Here is a 16,839-nt window from a genome sequence, read left to right as displayed (position 1 = left end):
GTCCCCTAAATCATTAAATGGTAAATTATCAATTGTGGCTTAAATAGTTTAGTCTCATAGGTTATAGGTACCTATGCATTTTAAAACTGAACACTATTCAATTAATTAAACCAATAATAGTATGCATATCCTTACTACTATGTTATTTACATGCTATATTTTAGGATTTTCAAAGCCAGAAGTCTACAAATTTAGTTTAGTTTATAGTATAATTAAAGGTAACAGGCATGTTTATAATTTCAATATAAACATTGTTCAATTTATATGGTAGATGGTAGTCATTTGTTACCAACATACTCATACCTTCTTAAATAAAAATGTAATAGAAATGCATTAAAATAAATTTAATTGGGTTTTTTTTAGTAATATACTCGGTAATATAATAATATAATAATATACCTAAACACCAAAAAAAAATATCTATAGTTATCATCTATTGTATTGAATGTAATACAGTTTTAAATAATTATGAAAAGTATAGCATAAATAGGTAAATAGAGTATAGAAAATATTTAAACAACTTGATAGGTAGTACATAAATAATTATTCCTAATCAACTTATTTGTCATTTTAAAATGTTAAAATTGAATCCAAAAATATATTTGTATAATAATAAATATTAAATAGGTGTTATGTAGGAAGATACATATTGGTTTTTACTATATTTTGACATAATAGATACCTAAGTAAATAGATAGCTATACATATTCATGGAATGTAAAAAGCTGGTGAGCTAAAATGAAACTAACAAATAAACATAGGTAAGAACTCAATGTTTATTCAATAAATCAAATATTAACATAAGTTCTTGTATGCTGTATTGCTGTGTAAATACAATGTTAATTTTTTTGAGGGGGAATGATTTAAGTCTCAATAGTTAGATCACAAAATATTATTTTCCAATTTTTCAAATATGTAGGTAGATGGATAGCACAATAATTTATTATACACACATGCATATTCATTATTCCCACGAAAATTATACTACAAAAATATGAATAACGTACCGTTAATAAAATAATTTTCCGTCGAGCAGTATCTGTGTGTAGGTAATGCCAGACTAGAGGTCAACAAACTACCATAATTATTTATTGTCTACAAGACAAATCGATCGACAAGACTAGGGGCCTCCGTAAACACAACGAACGTTCCCAAATCGTGGCTCTAAGAATTCGCGATCTTGAAATACCGACCGATTCAAAATCCGGAATCGTTATAGAGAAATATTATTGAAACGCCTACTAATTTGAATGTTCTAAAGAAATAATAAACTAAACATCAACAAATAACAATTATGAGTTATCACGGTCGAAATGTGATAACAACTATCGAGGAGAATCAGCCGCCGCAGCAATAAAAATATTGACTCGGGTCTCGGACCATGAACATAACAATATTATTGACTTGGGCATGGGTAAACAGTAAAAATGTGTAAGAAAAATATAATAGTATACATTATACATAACAACTTCAGCTGAGTAAGTTAGCAACATGGTATGCTCATGAGAATCCTGTTTCGATTCGTATCTGCGCACATGGCACATTACCAGTAACATTTCGTCAAAGTCCAAAGAACAATATTTCGTTGATGAGGTATATTATAATATTTTATTGGTTTATCTCATTCATTAATATAAATATTTTCTTCATAGGTTTAATACCTATATGGTTTATCTTTATTTCAATTTTTTATATTATTGTCATGACATAATAATTGTCTCTATACATTGAATGGTATCATAATATAGAGTTCAATGACGCTCACACCAAAAGTTCTGACACGGTTCTGACAGTCAAAAACTTACCATTTGATGATACCGGTGATTATACCGATCTTGTTTATAATATCATGGTTTATGGTTATTTAGTATCTATGTGATTACGTCTTAATATTCTGTCTCTTCACGCGCACGATTGAAGATCTTAGTCCGTGGTCATGACTCTTGAGACTAATTCTATTTTAACGATTTATTTAAGTTCAAAACTTTAAATATGAAATAATCCCAGGTTCAAGGTTGTACAAAAAGTAGGACATATCACTTAGGTACTTGTTAGTTACTAGTAGATACAGTTTATTTTTTATTGATTAATGATTTTAATTTTTTAAATTGAACTACCTAGCTATATTCTTTTCTTCTTCTTCCTTTGACACTTAGTACTCTCTAAGAGTTTTGGCCACCATTACAATATCCGAACTAACTATATTAGTTGTTTTATATAAATCGTCCACTATTAAATAATAATAATAATAGGTCACTAATGAAAACTTTTTAATATCGATTTGTAACCAATAAGAAGAGCATGTCCGTTGTAATACTGAAAAACAATTTTTTTTACTTCTCTGTTTATATTACAGGTTGTTAAATTATGGCGAGTGTTGAAAGCAATTTTTATGGTTCTGTAAGAGTTGGCCAAAAAGTGAGTGTTGGGGCATTCGATGGGTTTGCTCGCTATGTTGGTCCAATCCCTGGAACAGATTCTATATGGGTGGGAGTTGAATGGGACGATTCAAATAGAGGTAAACATGATGGAATTCATAATGGTATCAGATATTTTAAAACTCTGTAAGCATATACATATACAACTACACTACATAGTTTTAAGATAAGTCAACTAAAATATTGTGTACATTTTAGACATCCTAACGGGGCATCTTTTGTACACTTAGAAAAAGTGATACCTCACAATGTTAGTTTTATAAATGCTTTTCAAAGTAAATATGGCCAAAATTGTGGTAATAATATTCATCAGGAGATAATTGCATTAATGAAACAGTCTAAAATGCCATCATTTGAACTAGTTGGAATGCAAAAAATTCAGAAAACACAAGCGTAAGTCTTTTATATTTTTACTTATTAGTTATTAATTTCATTACTAATATAAGCAATTTTACTGTTTAGATGTTTTGATAAGTTAACTCATGTATGTCTAAGTCATCATGGTATAACATGTGCAGGCAATCCAAACGAAATACAAGATTGCTGTCCAAATATTGTGAATTTAGAACTCTGTAATAATTGTTTTACTGATTGGGGAACAGTATCAGAAATAGCTCAACAGTTAAAACATTTAACAACTTTGAATTTAAGGTAAACTAATTAATAATATTAACTCTATTAAACAATCCAGCCTGATAAAATGTATTTTTAGCTTTAATAATATAGATTTACCACAAGAACCAAATCATCAATTAAAGGAATCTTTTAAATGCTTGAAGAAAATAGTTTTAGGTAAACTCGATTATAGCTGGCATGAGATCATGTCTTTATGTGAAGCATTTCCCGTACTTGAAGTATTAGAGGTATACATTTAGAGTAAACTAGAAATGAAATTGTATTATTATGTATTTACACAATTATAATATTAAATCTTTTTAGGTCCCTGATAACAATATAGATAGACTTGAAACACATTCAGCAGTTATGGAGAATCTTTTGTACTTGAACCTGGAAAATAATAATTTATCATGGTCAGAAATCAATAAATTGCGCTCTTTACCAAAGTAATAACTAATACCTATAAATTATCATTAAAACAATACAATTAAATATTTTAGTAACTGTTTCAAAAACTTTAAATTATCAGATTACAAACTTTAAATGTCAATCGAAATGGAATAAAAGACATTCAAATTGTACCATCATCGTTTCCTTCACTTGAATTTCTGATGATCAGTGATAATGACTTATTACATGTAAGACAACTTTTAATTTTTATTATCATAAATATTTCTTAAACTAATATTATTTTTAAATTCCAGTTTGAATCATTATGTGAGCTTAATAAATTACCAGCATTATGTTCTTTAAGAATTCAAAATAATCCTCTAATTAAGGGTATGAGTGTAAGCAATTACACCTTACAAATAATAGCAAGAATTGCCAATTTGAAGGTAAACTAATATATAAATCTTTATTAAACTAAATTATAAATTTAAATTAATGTTTTATTTAGACGTTAAATGGAACTATGATAACTCTTAAAGAACGACAAAATAATGAAAGAGATTTCTTAAAGGATTTGGACATGATATGGCATAGACAGTTAAAAAGTGCAGAAGAAAGAGCCGCATTTTTGACAAAACATCCACGATATATGGAACTCATTGCTAGTAAATAATTAATTATTATTTTATTTCATACCAAATGTTTTAATATTATTCAAATTTAGAATATGGTTCTGATTACTCGGAAGACCTGAACACGTCAAACAAAATAAAAACAATAAAAATTAGGATTGTGAACTTTTGCAAAGAAACCAGTACAGAAAAGGATGTAATAACAAAAACACTTCCAATTACTATGACACTTAATCGTTTAAAAGATCTTGGAAAACGTTTATTTGGTCTAGGCAATAAACAACTTGAATTTTCATACCTAATAAAAGAGGTAAATTTAAATTTTAGTAAAATAAAAACAATAATCAATATATTATATATTATTATTTTTATTTATTATAATATTTTCACCTTTTGCTCCCAACTATATGGGGTCAGCTACCTTTGTACTATACTTCTTTAGGACTCTGCCCCCCCCCCTTCCCACCTATTCATACTCACATTAGCTATTTTCGTGTCATTCTCTTTTCTGTCTATCCATTTCTTTCCATCTCTTTCCTTCTATATTAATATAATATATATATCTCGCACACTTTTTGATTTAAAACAATAATTTTGAGTGTAACCAAGTTGGTCATTTTTGCATTGTGGTACTTCTTTTTTTTCTAGGAGGTTCCACTTTTATACTGTGATAATACACATTTTTAAAATCATAAACGTCTTTTTGTTTGCTTGTAAAGTTTTCGCTCCAAATCCACAAAATCCACCTAACCTAACAGCAGTCTGATCACTACTTTCTTAAGGTCAACATTTTTTTAATCTGAAGTTTTTGTCTAAGATGCCCTAGCTTGGAAAGTTAGCCTCTAATGCATGTCACAGGGGTCGGTTTTAGGATGTAATCCAAGAATTACTACCATGAACTTTTTTCTATCTGAAGTTGGTATCTGTAATACTCAACTTTTTGCTCTTCTATAACATCTAATAGATGCTTTAAATTTGTTACAACTGGTGTTTTTTGCCCTTTAGTATCTTAATTTCACCATTAACGTAAGTTTTTATTTGTCGCTCAGGTCCCTCTACTCTTTCAAGTGTTAGATTAATCATTTAATTTTTTAAATCATTAATACCACATACTGTTATTGCTTATTGAAGGTAGTGATTTTTATAGAACTCAAAATGTCTACTATAATATTACCTACCACTTAGAGCACCCAATAGTCATTTCAGAAATTGTTCATTGTTTGATTGCAACTATTAATTTCAAGGTTGCATTGAAATTTGTATGTGTTCAAATACTAACATCAACTGTTTTATTTTGCATCAATATCCATATTTTCATAACTTTTGAAATTCGGTTAGTTTGAGTGTGACCTACTTAAAATAATATATTTATTTATAAAAACTTACCATCTGCCCTAGAGACATTGGTTAACAATGTGAACACTTAACAAAACAAAATAACTAAAAAAAGCACTAATTCGCAACCGGCAAAAGCGAAACACACATCTTGCTTGTTAGAGGTCGAAAACCCCTACATTTAATTTGATTATATATAAATTGTCTGGAACTATGGTGTCCCTATCAGGTGATTTCTATAATACTAAAGTAGATAAATCATTTTAAAATTCTTCACAAACAAATATATAATATTGCAAATAATACAATTTAATTTATTACACTTGTATTCTACTTATTTTTTAGAAACCAGATATTGAATATACCATGGAAAATATGAATCAAACATTAGATTATTATTCTGTTGAAGATGGAAACACAGTATTAATTAAATGGTAAAAATAATAATTCAAACTTAATTTTTAATTGTTAATCTATTAATTGTATTTTTAAATGTTTTATTTTGTACTTTTAACAATTTTAAGTTTTTTCATTGTTTATTAAATAAAAAAAAATTATATATATAAAATTAATGGGAAAAAAATGAACAATTTAAATTGTATTATTTCATATTTGTGATATTTAAAGGTGTTACAGTATTATGTAGTCTAGATATGGCAGCTTGTACCATACGTTGCAAAACCTCATCTTCGCATGTTACTTCCTATAAAGAAACACATCTTAAGTAAAATTAATTCCACATAACATTAAAAACAAACATACCAAATTCTTTAAATTAATATTAGCTTTTTTCCCATCAACAGCTACAAACAATTTTTCACCTTTAAATATTTTTGGTACAGATTCCTCACCAAACATTTCTTGTAAGATTTCAATCAAACATTCCTACAAAATAGATTATTTCATATTATTTTGTATAAAAATATTAAATAAATAAATTTTAACCTTGAAATGCATATGGTCATACTCGGTAAATGGAACCGATGCCACATTTTTCATATCCCCGTGACTCATTGACTGAATCTTCATCAAAACTTGTACAACAATATCTGCATACATATCATTTTCAGGTGTAGTAGTCCATTCCAGGGTAGCAAAGTTTTTATCCACGGAGACATCCACTGAATTTAATACTCTTAACTTTTTGTTGGGGATAATTATTTCAGGTACACTGCCAGTCAAATGTGACAACATATTTTGTAATACCGTAAATGATGATGTAAATCTGTGAAGTTGTTTTTGTTGAATTTCACTTAATAACATATCCGAGTATCCTATTAAAAGAAAATGTAAAAATTATTATTCATCCTTGATTAGTGAAGAAAATAAAAGTAATAAACAGGAGTGACTTTATAGTGATGCATATTAAATTAATTTTAAATGAACATTCCATACTTTGTTTAAAATTAAGAATGTCCAAGTATATAGATATATATATACAATATATCTATATACTAGAATATTATTCAATTTAACCAAATTTTGAACATTCAACCCTTTTAAGATTTTTATAACAGATATATATTTTTCCTTTTATATACAGTATTCCTTACATTACTCATTTAATAATTTTATATTTAGTATGGAATGATATCCTTCACAAAAAGTTTTCACAGACAATTGATTGATCACTCTAATCCAAATATGTTTTACACCACTTGTTTCAAAAATATTTTTTTCAAATTTAAAAAAAAAGATGAAACACAAGTGTATTAAATAAAATTTATTCTATGGATCCGTTAGAATGTTTTTAATGTCAATGTTCTCACATTTTTCATCAATGCTACTTATGTTTATTTACATCAAACAAATTTAATTCATACTCAAAAAATGTTAAATGATACTTTTTTGTTGTTGTTCCACAACTACCCTATGTAAAATGTATTGTCCGCCTATCAGACAGTTGCCCATCATACTCAAGACAATTATTATATACTCCATAAACATACTAATAAACGAAGCATCAGTGCAAAGCGCGGTTGATTGGAGTGGTTTTGTTAGAGGTTGCAGTTATATATACAGATATAATAACAATTACTGTGAAATCAAAAATTCTAGTGAGCACGTGCCGTGTACATTGTACACCAAGAACAACTCACTTCCATTAAACCACTGAAACTACAGTCACGCTCCGTCTATTAATGTCTATGATATACTCTTAACAAAACTTTTTTTTTCAAATCATATATTCTGTGTCAATTTACTTATTATGACATGAAGAATACAGTGCAAGTATTAAAAATGATAAACATAAGTCCATACGTTCAAATATAATAAAATTTAAAAAATTATTTTATTGTTTTAAATTAATTGTAGATGTGACTACAAAAAAAAAATGAATGATTTCATAAAAACCTTTCGATTATCATTTATAGAACACTACTTCACACATTTCATTTGTTTAAATAATATACTTTATAGCAAATAACTCATTCATATTAATTTTAAACAATATTTTAAAATGATGCCTGTAAAATAGGTAAGGCATACATACTTGAGATTATATAAACAATAGTTAAAATTCAATATTTTAACTAAAGTATTTCACATTTTCTATAAATAGATCATGTACTAGAATCATAGACTTATAATATATTATAAGTCTATGACTAGAATTGCTTACATGATATCAAAATACAGAAAAAATTGATGATAGTTTTGAAATTTTTAGATTAAGACTGCCGACAGAAAATTGCTTGGTGGCAGACCGAGGTATTTTATACACTGAGTACTTGGTTGCAAGTCAAATTCCTAATCAACTATTTGTTTGCGAAAATAAATATTGATAATTATCTTACTTGGTATATCTTCAGAAGCAAAAATATGATAGCTAAAATTTTTTTTTAATAAAACGCCACTTAAAACATTATCTTCCGCTGGTTTCTCAACAGCTATTTCTCCCATTACCTAAACATAAAACAATTAATATAATAAATTAAATGGAATGATTATTGTACCATGTTAAAATGTGAACTAAAATGTAATTTACATACTTTAGCAGTTTTTTCCCCAGTAAAATAAAAATCAACTCCTACTGTATTCCGAGGGTTATAAACTTTAATATCTTCAGAGTTTTCTTCATATTCTCTAACCAAAGCAGATTTCAACCTTTGCATTTCATTTTGTTCTCCGTGTACCAATACCTAAGTATTAAGGAAAATATGTCACATCATTTATTTCTTCAAATACCTTTGTTTTATTAATTATTTGAGATACTCACAATATGAGGTGGTTTTAAAATGTTTATAAATTCTCGTGTTTGCTGATAATCTGTATGTGCTGAAAATGATATATAATCTACAGACATTTTCAATGGTAACTTTTGACCAGTCATAGTTGTGATATCTTCAGGTTCAGATAAAATAGCTTTAGCTAATGTTCCTTGTACCACGTAACCTAAAATAATTTTAATAAATAAAAAATGTACTTATAATAAGATAAATTATTCATTTTTATTTTACCAGCAATTATAACTCCATTTTTACTATCTGTACACCACATTTCAAAAAGCTCTCTAGAAAGACCACTTTCCATGACACCTGGTGATGCCATTATAACACAAGGACCAATATCTTCAAAATGATCAATGCTCTAAAATATTAATATTTATAATTAATAATTTGTATTAAAATAATAAAATAACTAATTTAATCATTTGATTAGATTTAGACAAAAAGTAATAAAAGAGAGAAGTGTTTTTTTTATTGATGTAATTTTTATTCCTAACTTCTGAGTACTTTATAATTTAAATATCATAATTAAGGCCCGGATTTCCTAAAGATCTTTAAAAAAATTTTAAAATGACTTATAAACATCAAAAATGACTTTAAAAAATTATCACAAAAATATCAAAAAATATTTTATGACATTTTAAAAAATTTATGTTTTATAAATATTATAGGTGTTACCTCTTGAAAAATGTTTATTTTTGAATGAGTCATCAAAAATAATTTGATTGACTTTTGGGAAAATTTCTGATCGACCAGGCCTAAAATAGTATTTGCCTACAGTTAAATAATTGTAGATTGCAATGTGTTACAATAATTTGTAACTTTCGACAAGAAAAATGCAGCAAATATATCAGATATGTAAAAAAAAAGAATAAAAACGAATAAAATGCACCACAAAAACTAAACATTTACCGTACAGCAATTAATTCCCTAAAAATGCAACAAAAAAAATTGTACAATTAAATTCCATATTCTACGAATCAAATTGCTGTAAAGACGAGTTTTGAATATAAGTATTAGAAAAAAAGACGCAAATGCAAGTTTTGGGTTCTAATCATAATTTAGGAAAATAAACACTTTTTTTAATAAACACAATTTTTTTAAGACTATCGTAATTTCATTGTTTTTGTTTTATGATAATTAAAATGATTAAACTATTAATCATACTTAATATTTATGAATATTAAATAACAGCATACTTTAAGGTTAGTAATATGTTTAAAAACAAATGGATTGTTAACAGCAATTTGACGTTTTATACGATCATTCATAGCATTAATATATGTCTGGTACACAGCCATACATTTTTTAGCCAACGATGATGCATAATATATAGGAATATCATGAAGTTCTGGGTGAAGACCCCAATATTCATCTAAAAATTTAAAATAAAAACATGAATAATAAATAATAACATTGAAGTTGTTATGATAAAATATAGTATCCTTTTTACCTAAAATTAACAATAATTCTTGAGCTCGTCCTAATGCAAAAACTGGAATCAAACATCTTCCACCTCGATTGACAATATCATTGACAAGCATAGTAAACCGTCGTTCCCGTTCTTCACGTTTTTCATGTATATGAGTTCCATAAGTAGATTCCTAAATAACACAAGTCATTTTAAATTCATAAATTTGTACTTAAAAACCACAATTACAACAATAATTACAGTAATAAGAATTTCCGGCCTTGAAGGTGGTATTTCAGCAGCCATTAGATGCCTGTCTTCTTGTCTTGAAAAGTCTCCAGTATATAAAACTTTAACACCAGCAATTTCGATCATAAACATTGCAGCTCCCAACACATGGCCTGCATTATAAGCACAAAAACGAATACCACCAACATCTTTTTCTTCGTGGAAATTTATTGTTTCTATACGATCCATACTCTTTTCTAAATCTGCTTCAGTGTAAAGCATCTGTTCAGTACCTATGTTACTGAATTAATAATTTATTACTTAATTAGTAAGGACTTAAAATTTGTTTTTAAAAGTTTGCACACAAATAAAACAATATACATTTAAAAAGTTCTTAAAAACTAATACTGGCATAGTTTATCATAATAACATACAATAAATGAAAAAAAAATAGTTATGAGTAGAGCTGCAACCTCTCTGGTTTTATATATAAACTACCAGTTACGTGTCTAGTGAATAATTCTTTGGGCTGTTATAAATTAGTACTATACCTACTTAAACTATTTCTTCCATTTCATTACCTACCTTATCACCCCTTATAAACACATCTTTCATAAGTAATAAGTATATTAGCGTATAGGCAGGGCTGCAAAAACCGGGTGTGCAGAGTATGCCGCGCACAAGGACCCCAATACGGAAGGCCCCGGGGTCCCAGCCTGGGGCAAAAACTAAAAACGCAAAACTTAATTACTCACAATAAAAATGATGATTTTACTGATGTAAAACATATTTTAAAACCTAAAAAGGTGTGCAAGTGGGAGTTGCTCTGCCATACAGAAGGTTACAAGTGGGTCACTGTAATATATGATTGAATTCAATGATATAATATTCTTGTATAAGAAAAACGATTCTGAGCGAAGGCGCTCGTCGTTCAGTCAGCCTAAGTTATTACTAAATATCTATGTTCGATGATATGATTGTGAATAAAGTAATTTATATATTATAAGTTATAACTTATAATCTATTTACGTGAAAAATTATTTTAGCCGATTTTGAACTTTAGCCTTCTTGTTGTGGCTAATGTAAAATATTAATACATTCATATTATATATTAATTTCAATAAAATTAATTAATATAAGTTAACAATTAAATATTAAAATATATTTAATGCTACGTATATTAAATTTATTTTTATTAAATATAAAATATTATATATTTTATTATATTTTATTAACTTTATTTATTAGATAACATTTGTTTTGTTATTTATTTAAGCAAGGTAAACTTTGATGACATTTAGAATTACATAAAATGCCTAATGCTTTGCATTTGCACCTATTTGTTTTGCAATTTAGATTTACATGCACAATGTTGATAACCCTGACCACCTAACAATGACATATTTTTAGCGATTTCTCATAAAGATTTTTTTATATTTGACACCTCCAGATAAGTGGGTACTGGGTAGTGAGAGTGTTATGATGTACCTATTGTTACTATTATTTATTATTATTATAGTAGGTTAAAATGTCATCTTATCTTCGTACGGTTTTCCGACATGAAAACAGCAATGTTAAACATGTAAGATAATACCAGATTTTGTTTATTTTGTAAGTAACCAGTTACTTCATCCATCCATCAATGGCTAATGTACAAAATAGCCAGTTGATGTACGAAACAATGATTTTACATTTTGAGTATTTACTTTATCCAACTAGTATGAATAATGTGCGCATTAGCCAGAGAATGTGCACTTTAGCCACGTTTCGGACTTTAGCCGTAATATATATAACCTATTTACGTGGAACCTTGTTTTAAATTTTCAATCCTTAGCTATAAAAGTTGAACATTTTATAAATTTTTAACAACAAAATAATTATTAAATTTTAAATTTGATAAATTTTGTCGAAATTCGAACTTTAAATGCTTATAAAAAATAATTGTGCCTATGTATTTTTAATATTTTTCAACTACTTATGTAACACTATATCAGGAGCCTTGTATTTAATTTTCACGCTTTTTACCCAAGAAATAAAATTTTATTGATATTTATAGAAAAAAAAACTAAAAAAATTGAAAACTGAGAATGTCCGTAAACAGCTCAAAAAGAGTCAAAATAATTTCAAAATGTTATGGTGTATAGAAAATTGTAATATAAGCATTCAGTGAAATTTTCATGTATTTACAGTTTTTTGTTTTTGAATTACAACAAAATAACAAAATCGCTACATGAGAAATCGAGTGGATATCAAATGTTGTAAAAATATGAATTTGAAACGCTCATAAAAATCTAATTTAATTTGCTTATAGAAATTTTTTTTTTGATAAAGGTAGAAAAATGTATGAGGAATCTTGTATTACATTTTCAAATCTTAGATTTCAAAAGAAAAAATTTTAAATGATTGAAAATAAATCAAGCTTTTATACCCAACAAATAAAGTTTTATTAACATTCATAGAAAAAACGACTAATAAAATTGGTTACTGAAAATGTTCCTAAACAGTTCAAAACAAATCAATATATTTTGAAAATATATTACCAACTAGAATTACTTTCCCATCAAATATGATACTGTTGAAGAAAATTGAAGTAGTTCGACTGGCCCAAACAGTGATGAAAAACACAAAAAAAAAAAGTCAATTGAAAAAAAAAACCACACACATCATTGTTCCACTCAAAATCTAAAATATTGGCACTTATAGATTGTAAGACTTACAACAAAAATTAATTTAGGAAGGGGCCCAACAAAAATAACGCACACGGGCCCTTTATTATGTATTTACGGCACTGCGTATAGACATGGTGTCTAGTATACGGCCTATAGATAAATTTTGATAATTTTTTTTCGCTTAATGGCCATCTGTTAATGGTGGCAGTCTTAGTAATTAATTAAATGCCTTTAATATCTAAAATACTAAAATATCTTTGTATATATTAGTTTATATAATAAATTACCTGACTTTAATGTAATCTGACAGTAACCATCTATATATGGCTTTAGTTGCATGAGTCATATAACATTTTCCTTTGAATTTAGTCTTGAGTAAAAACCATGGTAATGCTCCACTATGGTCCAAATGAAAACTGTAGAAAATAATAAAAACACATATTAATTAGAATTAATTAGACATAATTTTAGATTTTGATAGCTGTCTATTTTATTTTTATTTACTGAGTGATTAAAAGTAAATCAATTTCGTTCGCTTCAATGAGATCCACAAATGGCAATGCATCTAAACCTTGAAGGCCTGGATGAATTCCACAATCAAGCTAAGAAATAATACAATTAAGTTAGATAAAATATAAATTATTAAATAGAACTTAAGACTTGCCATAATTTTTTTGCCTTTGAATTCCATAACAATACATGATCTACCAACCTCTTGTCCGGCACCTCTAAAATATAAAATTAAATAAACAATTAATATTTTGTATCCTAACATAAAACAGAATATTCGTAGTATAATGTATCTTATAAGTTCTGTAACAAATAAAACACCAATATTACATATCATTATTTATTTTAACTAATAATTTATTATTCTAGTAACTTTTTGTTATATATATATATTTTATAAATTATTGATACATTTAAAAAAACTGAAAACAGAATCTATTTCAAAATTTATATTTTGACATGTTATTTTTACAATTATAGTGTATAATAATATATAAAAAATCAAATGGTAAATAATTATATACAATTAAATAATAAAATCGATAAATTATAACTAAAGTTTATAAATGTATAACTTAAAATATGAAAACCATGTAAATTTATAAAATAATAGAACAAATTGTAAGTAACATCATATTTTAAATTAAAATGTCTTCAATGACATTTTAAGAACATATTCTTAAATAAAAATAACATTGTCAATGAAGTATCAGTTAAAATATTTGTATTAATTATTTAATATTACATTTTCATAATGACCTAGTTTAAAATATTATATATTATAGAATAAAAATATAATTATTTCATAAATTCTATGAAAAATATTTACTTAAATTATTCATATTTCCAAACTGTCAATTTTTAAGTCTGCGTCATCCTCTTCATCACTACAAGGATTAGAATTTGGAACCTCTGTTTTAATATGATTTTCTGAAAAAATTATTTTCGCTAGTTCTTCGCGATTTAGATTTGTAGACCAGTCTTCATATTCATCTTTAGGCACTTCAATTTCTGAGGAACACTCGTTATATTCATCCTCATTTTGATTATCTTCATCAATTACTTCTTCTAATCTTCTCATAATTTGTTGCCTAGTATAATCTAAATTGTCCTCCTCCATGTAATCACTGTATAGCTTAATATGTTCATTTCCACAAGAAGGTAAATTTCCAGCTAAATACTTCTGCCATGCTCTTTCTAAATATCCATACATAACATTTCTTATATCTTCTATAAACTCCTTTTTAAGCCAACCAGCATGTTTACTACAAGTAGTTGATAGAGATGCATTTTTAAGCATCTCTTTCACTTCCGGCAAATGTATATCACACAGTTGATAGTTAGCAACAATTGATAAAGGAAATGAATTTGGAGAAAAATAAAATTGTTTTTCAGCTGTATTAGGATTATAATCTTCGATGTTGAATTTCGCTATTTTAGGATTAGACGAATTGTGTTCATCAAACCACTGATTTCGAATCTCAATTACTTGATATATGTAATTTGATGGATCATTGTGGTAGTTGTACCCATGCCTGTAAATAAAGATACAAATTTAATATACCCATTTCTACTCCTGAGAAATAAAATAAATCATTAAATAAATTACCTGACCCACATGCGCCGAAATGGTCCAGTAGTGGTGAAATAGCCAGTGGTTGGTAATAGATATTTCATCTTTTCCTTATTTATAACTTTAGCAAAATGAAACAAAGCTGGTTTTACCCAGATTGGCCTTTTTTCAAATAGCTTATCCATCAATCTTTTTTCATCAGGAGAAAACATTTTTACAGTTAAACAATACTTTAATAAATCCAGAGGCATGGGTGGTAGGTCAGTATCCTCAAAACGATTATTTTTAGTGAAATTGCGTACATATGGCCTTAATCTATGTTTTTTAGACAGCATATCCAATTTTTTAAGATTTACCATATCATAAAAATCTGTCTGAGGTTCATTGAACTTACTTAGCTTGCTAGGTAGTAATGATAAAGGCACATCTTTTTCTAAAGCCCAATTTATATCCAATAATTTATTTGTACTCCATAATTCAGAACAATTGGGATTAGGTGGAAAATATGCAAAATCCATAATATTCGTAAATGTAAACGTTTTTTGAACAAATCCAATTACATGAGCTGGTAACACTTCTATAGGAATTTTTTCACCGGTTTTTTTATTTAATTTATATTTTGTCTTTACAGCGACTAATAATGAACGTTCATAATGTTTGTTCCCTGAAAGTGATGGTCCAAATTCTGATCTTACTAAGTTGACAGATAGCGTAGCTTCTGAATTCTCAAATGCATGAGTAATCTCATCAATGCCTCCAAGATTGTCGATTGCTCGTTCAGCATTATTAACAATACCAGGATAAATTATACAATTTAAAAGTTTTAGTTTGGAAGGACTAATAATTTCAGCTTCTTCGGATGATTCCATTATTCAAATATAATGAAACTTAAACTAAGTAATAATGATTTTAATGGCTTACAGAGGTTTAATTGTAAGTTTATCATTTTCTTCTTCAGATATCTGAATTTCCTCACTCTTCTTATCTTGAACCGACAACATTTTTCCTAAACAAAATCAAATAAAAGACAAAAGAAACCAATAACAACAAAGTTATTTAGTTTTAATATTGTAAGTTATAATAGAAAGGAAATTATGTTTTAACTCATGTCTTTTACATTTATTTAAAACTTAAAATTTAAGTTTTACTTTTGAGTCCAGTAGTCACTTGTCACTAGTCAGTTATATCAGACTACGAAGGTAAATTTGTTGTAGTTACGTTACTGTCTATATATAATAGTATACATAGATAAATGATAATTCTAAAATCTTTGAGGTTACATTTAAATATTTAATCAAACAGCCAACCGGTAGAGATTTACCAACCATGTATTAAGATAAATTATCATGGTAACTACCACTATCTACCAAAAATCAAGAGGAAATTCTGGAGCGGCAACCATAGATAATGGGTCGGGGGCAGTTGTCCGAAAAATGATAAGGACCCGGGTCGAAAGACGGCGGCATAAAATGTATTGCCAACATTACATTTCTAAAAATTATATTGTACAATAATTTTTTTGTTTGTTGGGTTAGTCTGTTTTACCGGTATGATAATTATTATATTATTTGATAATAATTATATTTAATTAAACTATATACCACTAACCGAAACGGGACGGGTATAGCTATTGCTGATATCCCGATATTGATAACAACTGATAACAGCGAAATTGATGAGAACAAAAAAAAAATTAAATAAAAAATATTAAATTCGGTTTCATACCAAGTGATTTTTCAAAAAATGAAGAGCAAGAAATTTTGTCTTTTATAAAATAAAACCCTGTTTAACCTGGTCATCATAAT

General features: G+C 27.2%; 4 protein-coding genes across 9 annotated transcripts in view; 1 reads left to right on the top strand and 3 right to left on the bottom strand.

Moving 5' to 3' along the window:
- The window catches only part of LOC100162728 (WD repeat-containing protein 47), a 57,062-nt gene extending 55,781 nt beyond the window's left edge, over positions 1–1,281 (bottom strand). Inside the window, exon 1 of the mRNA XM_001949897.5 lies at positions 1,008–1,281. The gene's annotated coding sequence lies outside the window, so the exon portion shown is untranslated. The remainder of the gene's footprint in view (positions 1–1,007) is intronic.
- Positions 1,282–1,335: 54 nt separating this feature from the next.
- On the top strand, positions 1,336–5,981 carry LOC100168294 (tubulin-specific chaperone E). 4 transcript variants are annotated; one of them, XM_001945460.4, is made up of 11 exons: positions 1,336–1,593; positions 2,357–2,564; positions 2,637–2,831; positions 2,901–3,089; positions 3,151–3,301; positions 3,378–3,502; positions 3,586–3,694; positions 3,761–3,892; positions 3,955–4,111; positions 4,171–4,388; positions 5,759–5,981. In XM_001945460.4, exons 2-11 carry the CDS (start codon positions 2,368–2,370, stop codon positions 5,849–5,851), a joined length of 1,566 nt encoding a protein of 521 aa, XP_001945495.1. In that variant the 5' UTR covers positions 1,336–1,593; positions 2,357–2,367; the 3' UTR covers positions 5,852–5,981. The 4 variants fall into 4 exon arrangements, with proteins under 4 accessions (XP_001945495.1, XP_008180044.1, XP_008180043.1 ...); XM_008181822.3 differs by lacking the exon at positions 1,336–1,593 and adding an exon at positions 1,687–1,820; XM_008181821.3 differs by lacking the exon at positions 1,336–1,593 and adding an exon at positions 1,867–2,026.
- Positions 5,868–16,332, bottom strand: LOC100162150 (cleavage and polyadenylation specificity factor 73). Of its 3 annotated transcripts, none has more exons than XM_008181824.3 (15): positions 16,183–16,332; positions 15,956–16,040; positions 13,616–13,679; positions 13,456–13,553; positions 13,239–13,367; positions 10,316–10,583; positions 10,097–10,247; positions 9,843–10,018; positions 8,875–9,004; positions 8,634–8,809; positions 8,407–8,556; positions 8,212–8,320; positions 6,359–6,687; positions 6,176–6,298; positions 5,868–6,116 (listed from the first exon to the last, which is right to left on the bottom strand). In XM_008181824.3, exons 2-15 carry the CDS (start codon positions 16,033–16,035, stop codon positions 6,015–6,017), a joined length of 2,085 nt encoding a protein of 694 aa, XP_008180046.1. In that variant the 5' UTR covers positions 16,036–16,040; positions 16,183–16,332; the 3' UTR covers positions 5,868–6,014. The 3 variants fall into 3 exon arrangements, with proteins under 3 accessions (XP_008180046.1, XP_008180047.1, XP_001945120.2); XM_008181825.3 differs by having other exon boundaries at positions 16,152–16,310; XM_001945085.5 differs by having other exon boundaries at positions 15,956–16,310.
- On the bottom strand, positions 14,287–15,949 carry LOC103308447 (transcription factor tau subunit sfc1). Its single transcript, XM_008181823.2, has 2 exons — positions 15,071–15,949; positions 14,287–14,996 (listed from the first exon to the last, which is right to left on the bottom strand). Exons 1-2 carry the CDS (start codon positions 15,901–15,903, stop codon positions 14,300–14,302), a joined length of 1,530 nt encoding a protein of 509 aa, XP_008180045.1. The 5' UTR covers positions 15,904–15,949; the 3' UTR covers positions 14,287–14,299.
- Positions 16,333–16,839: the final 507 nt, after the last annotated feature.

Source organism: Acyrthosiphon pisum, chromosome A1 (assembly GCF_005508785.2).
Source record: "Acyrthosiphon pisum isolate AL4f chromosome A1, pea_aphid_22Mar2018_4r6ur, whole genome shotgun sequence".
Taxonomy (NCBI): domain Eukaryota; kingdom Metazoa; phylum Arthropoda; class Insecta; order Hemiptera; family Aphididae; genus Acyrthosiphon; species Acyrthosiphon pisum.
This window is presented reverse-complemented; position numbering and strand designations above follow the sequence as displayed.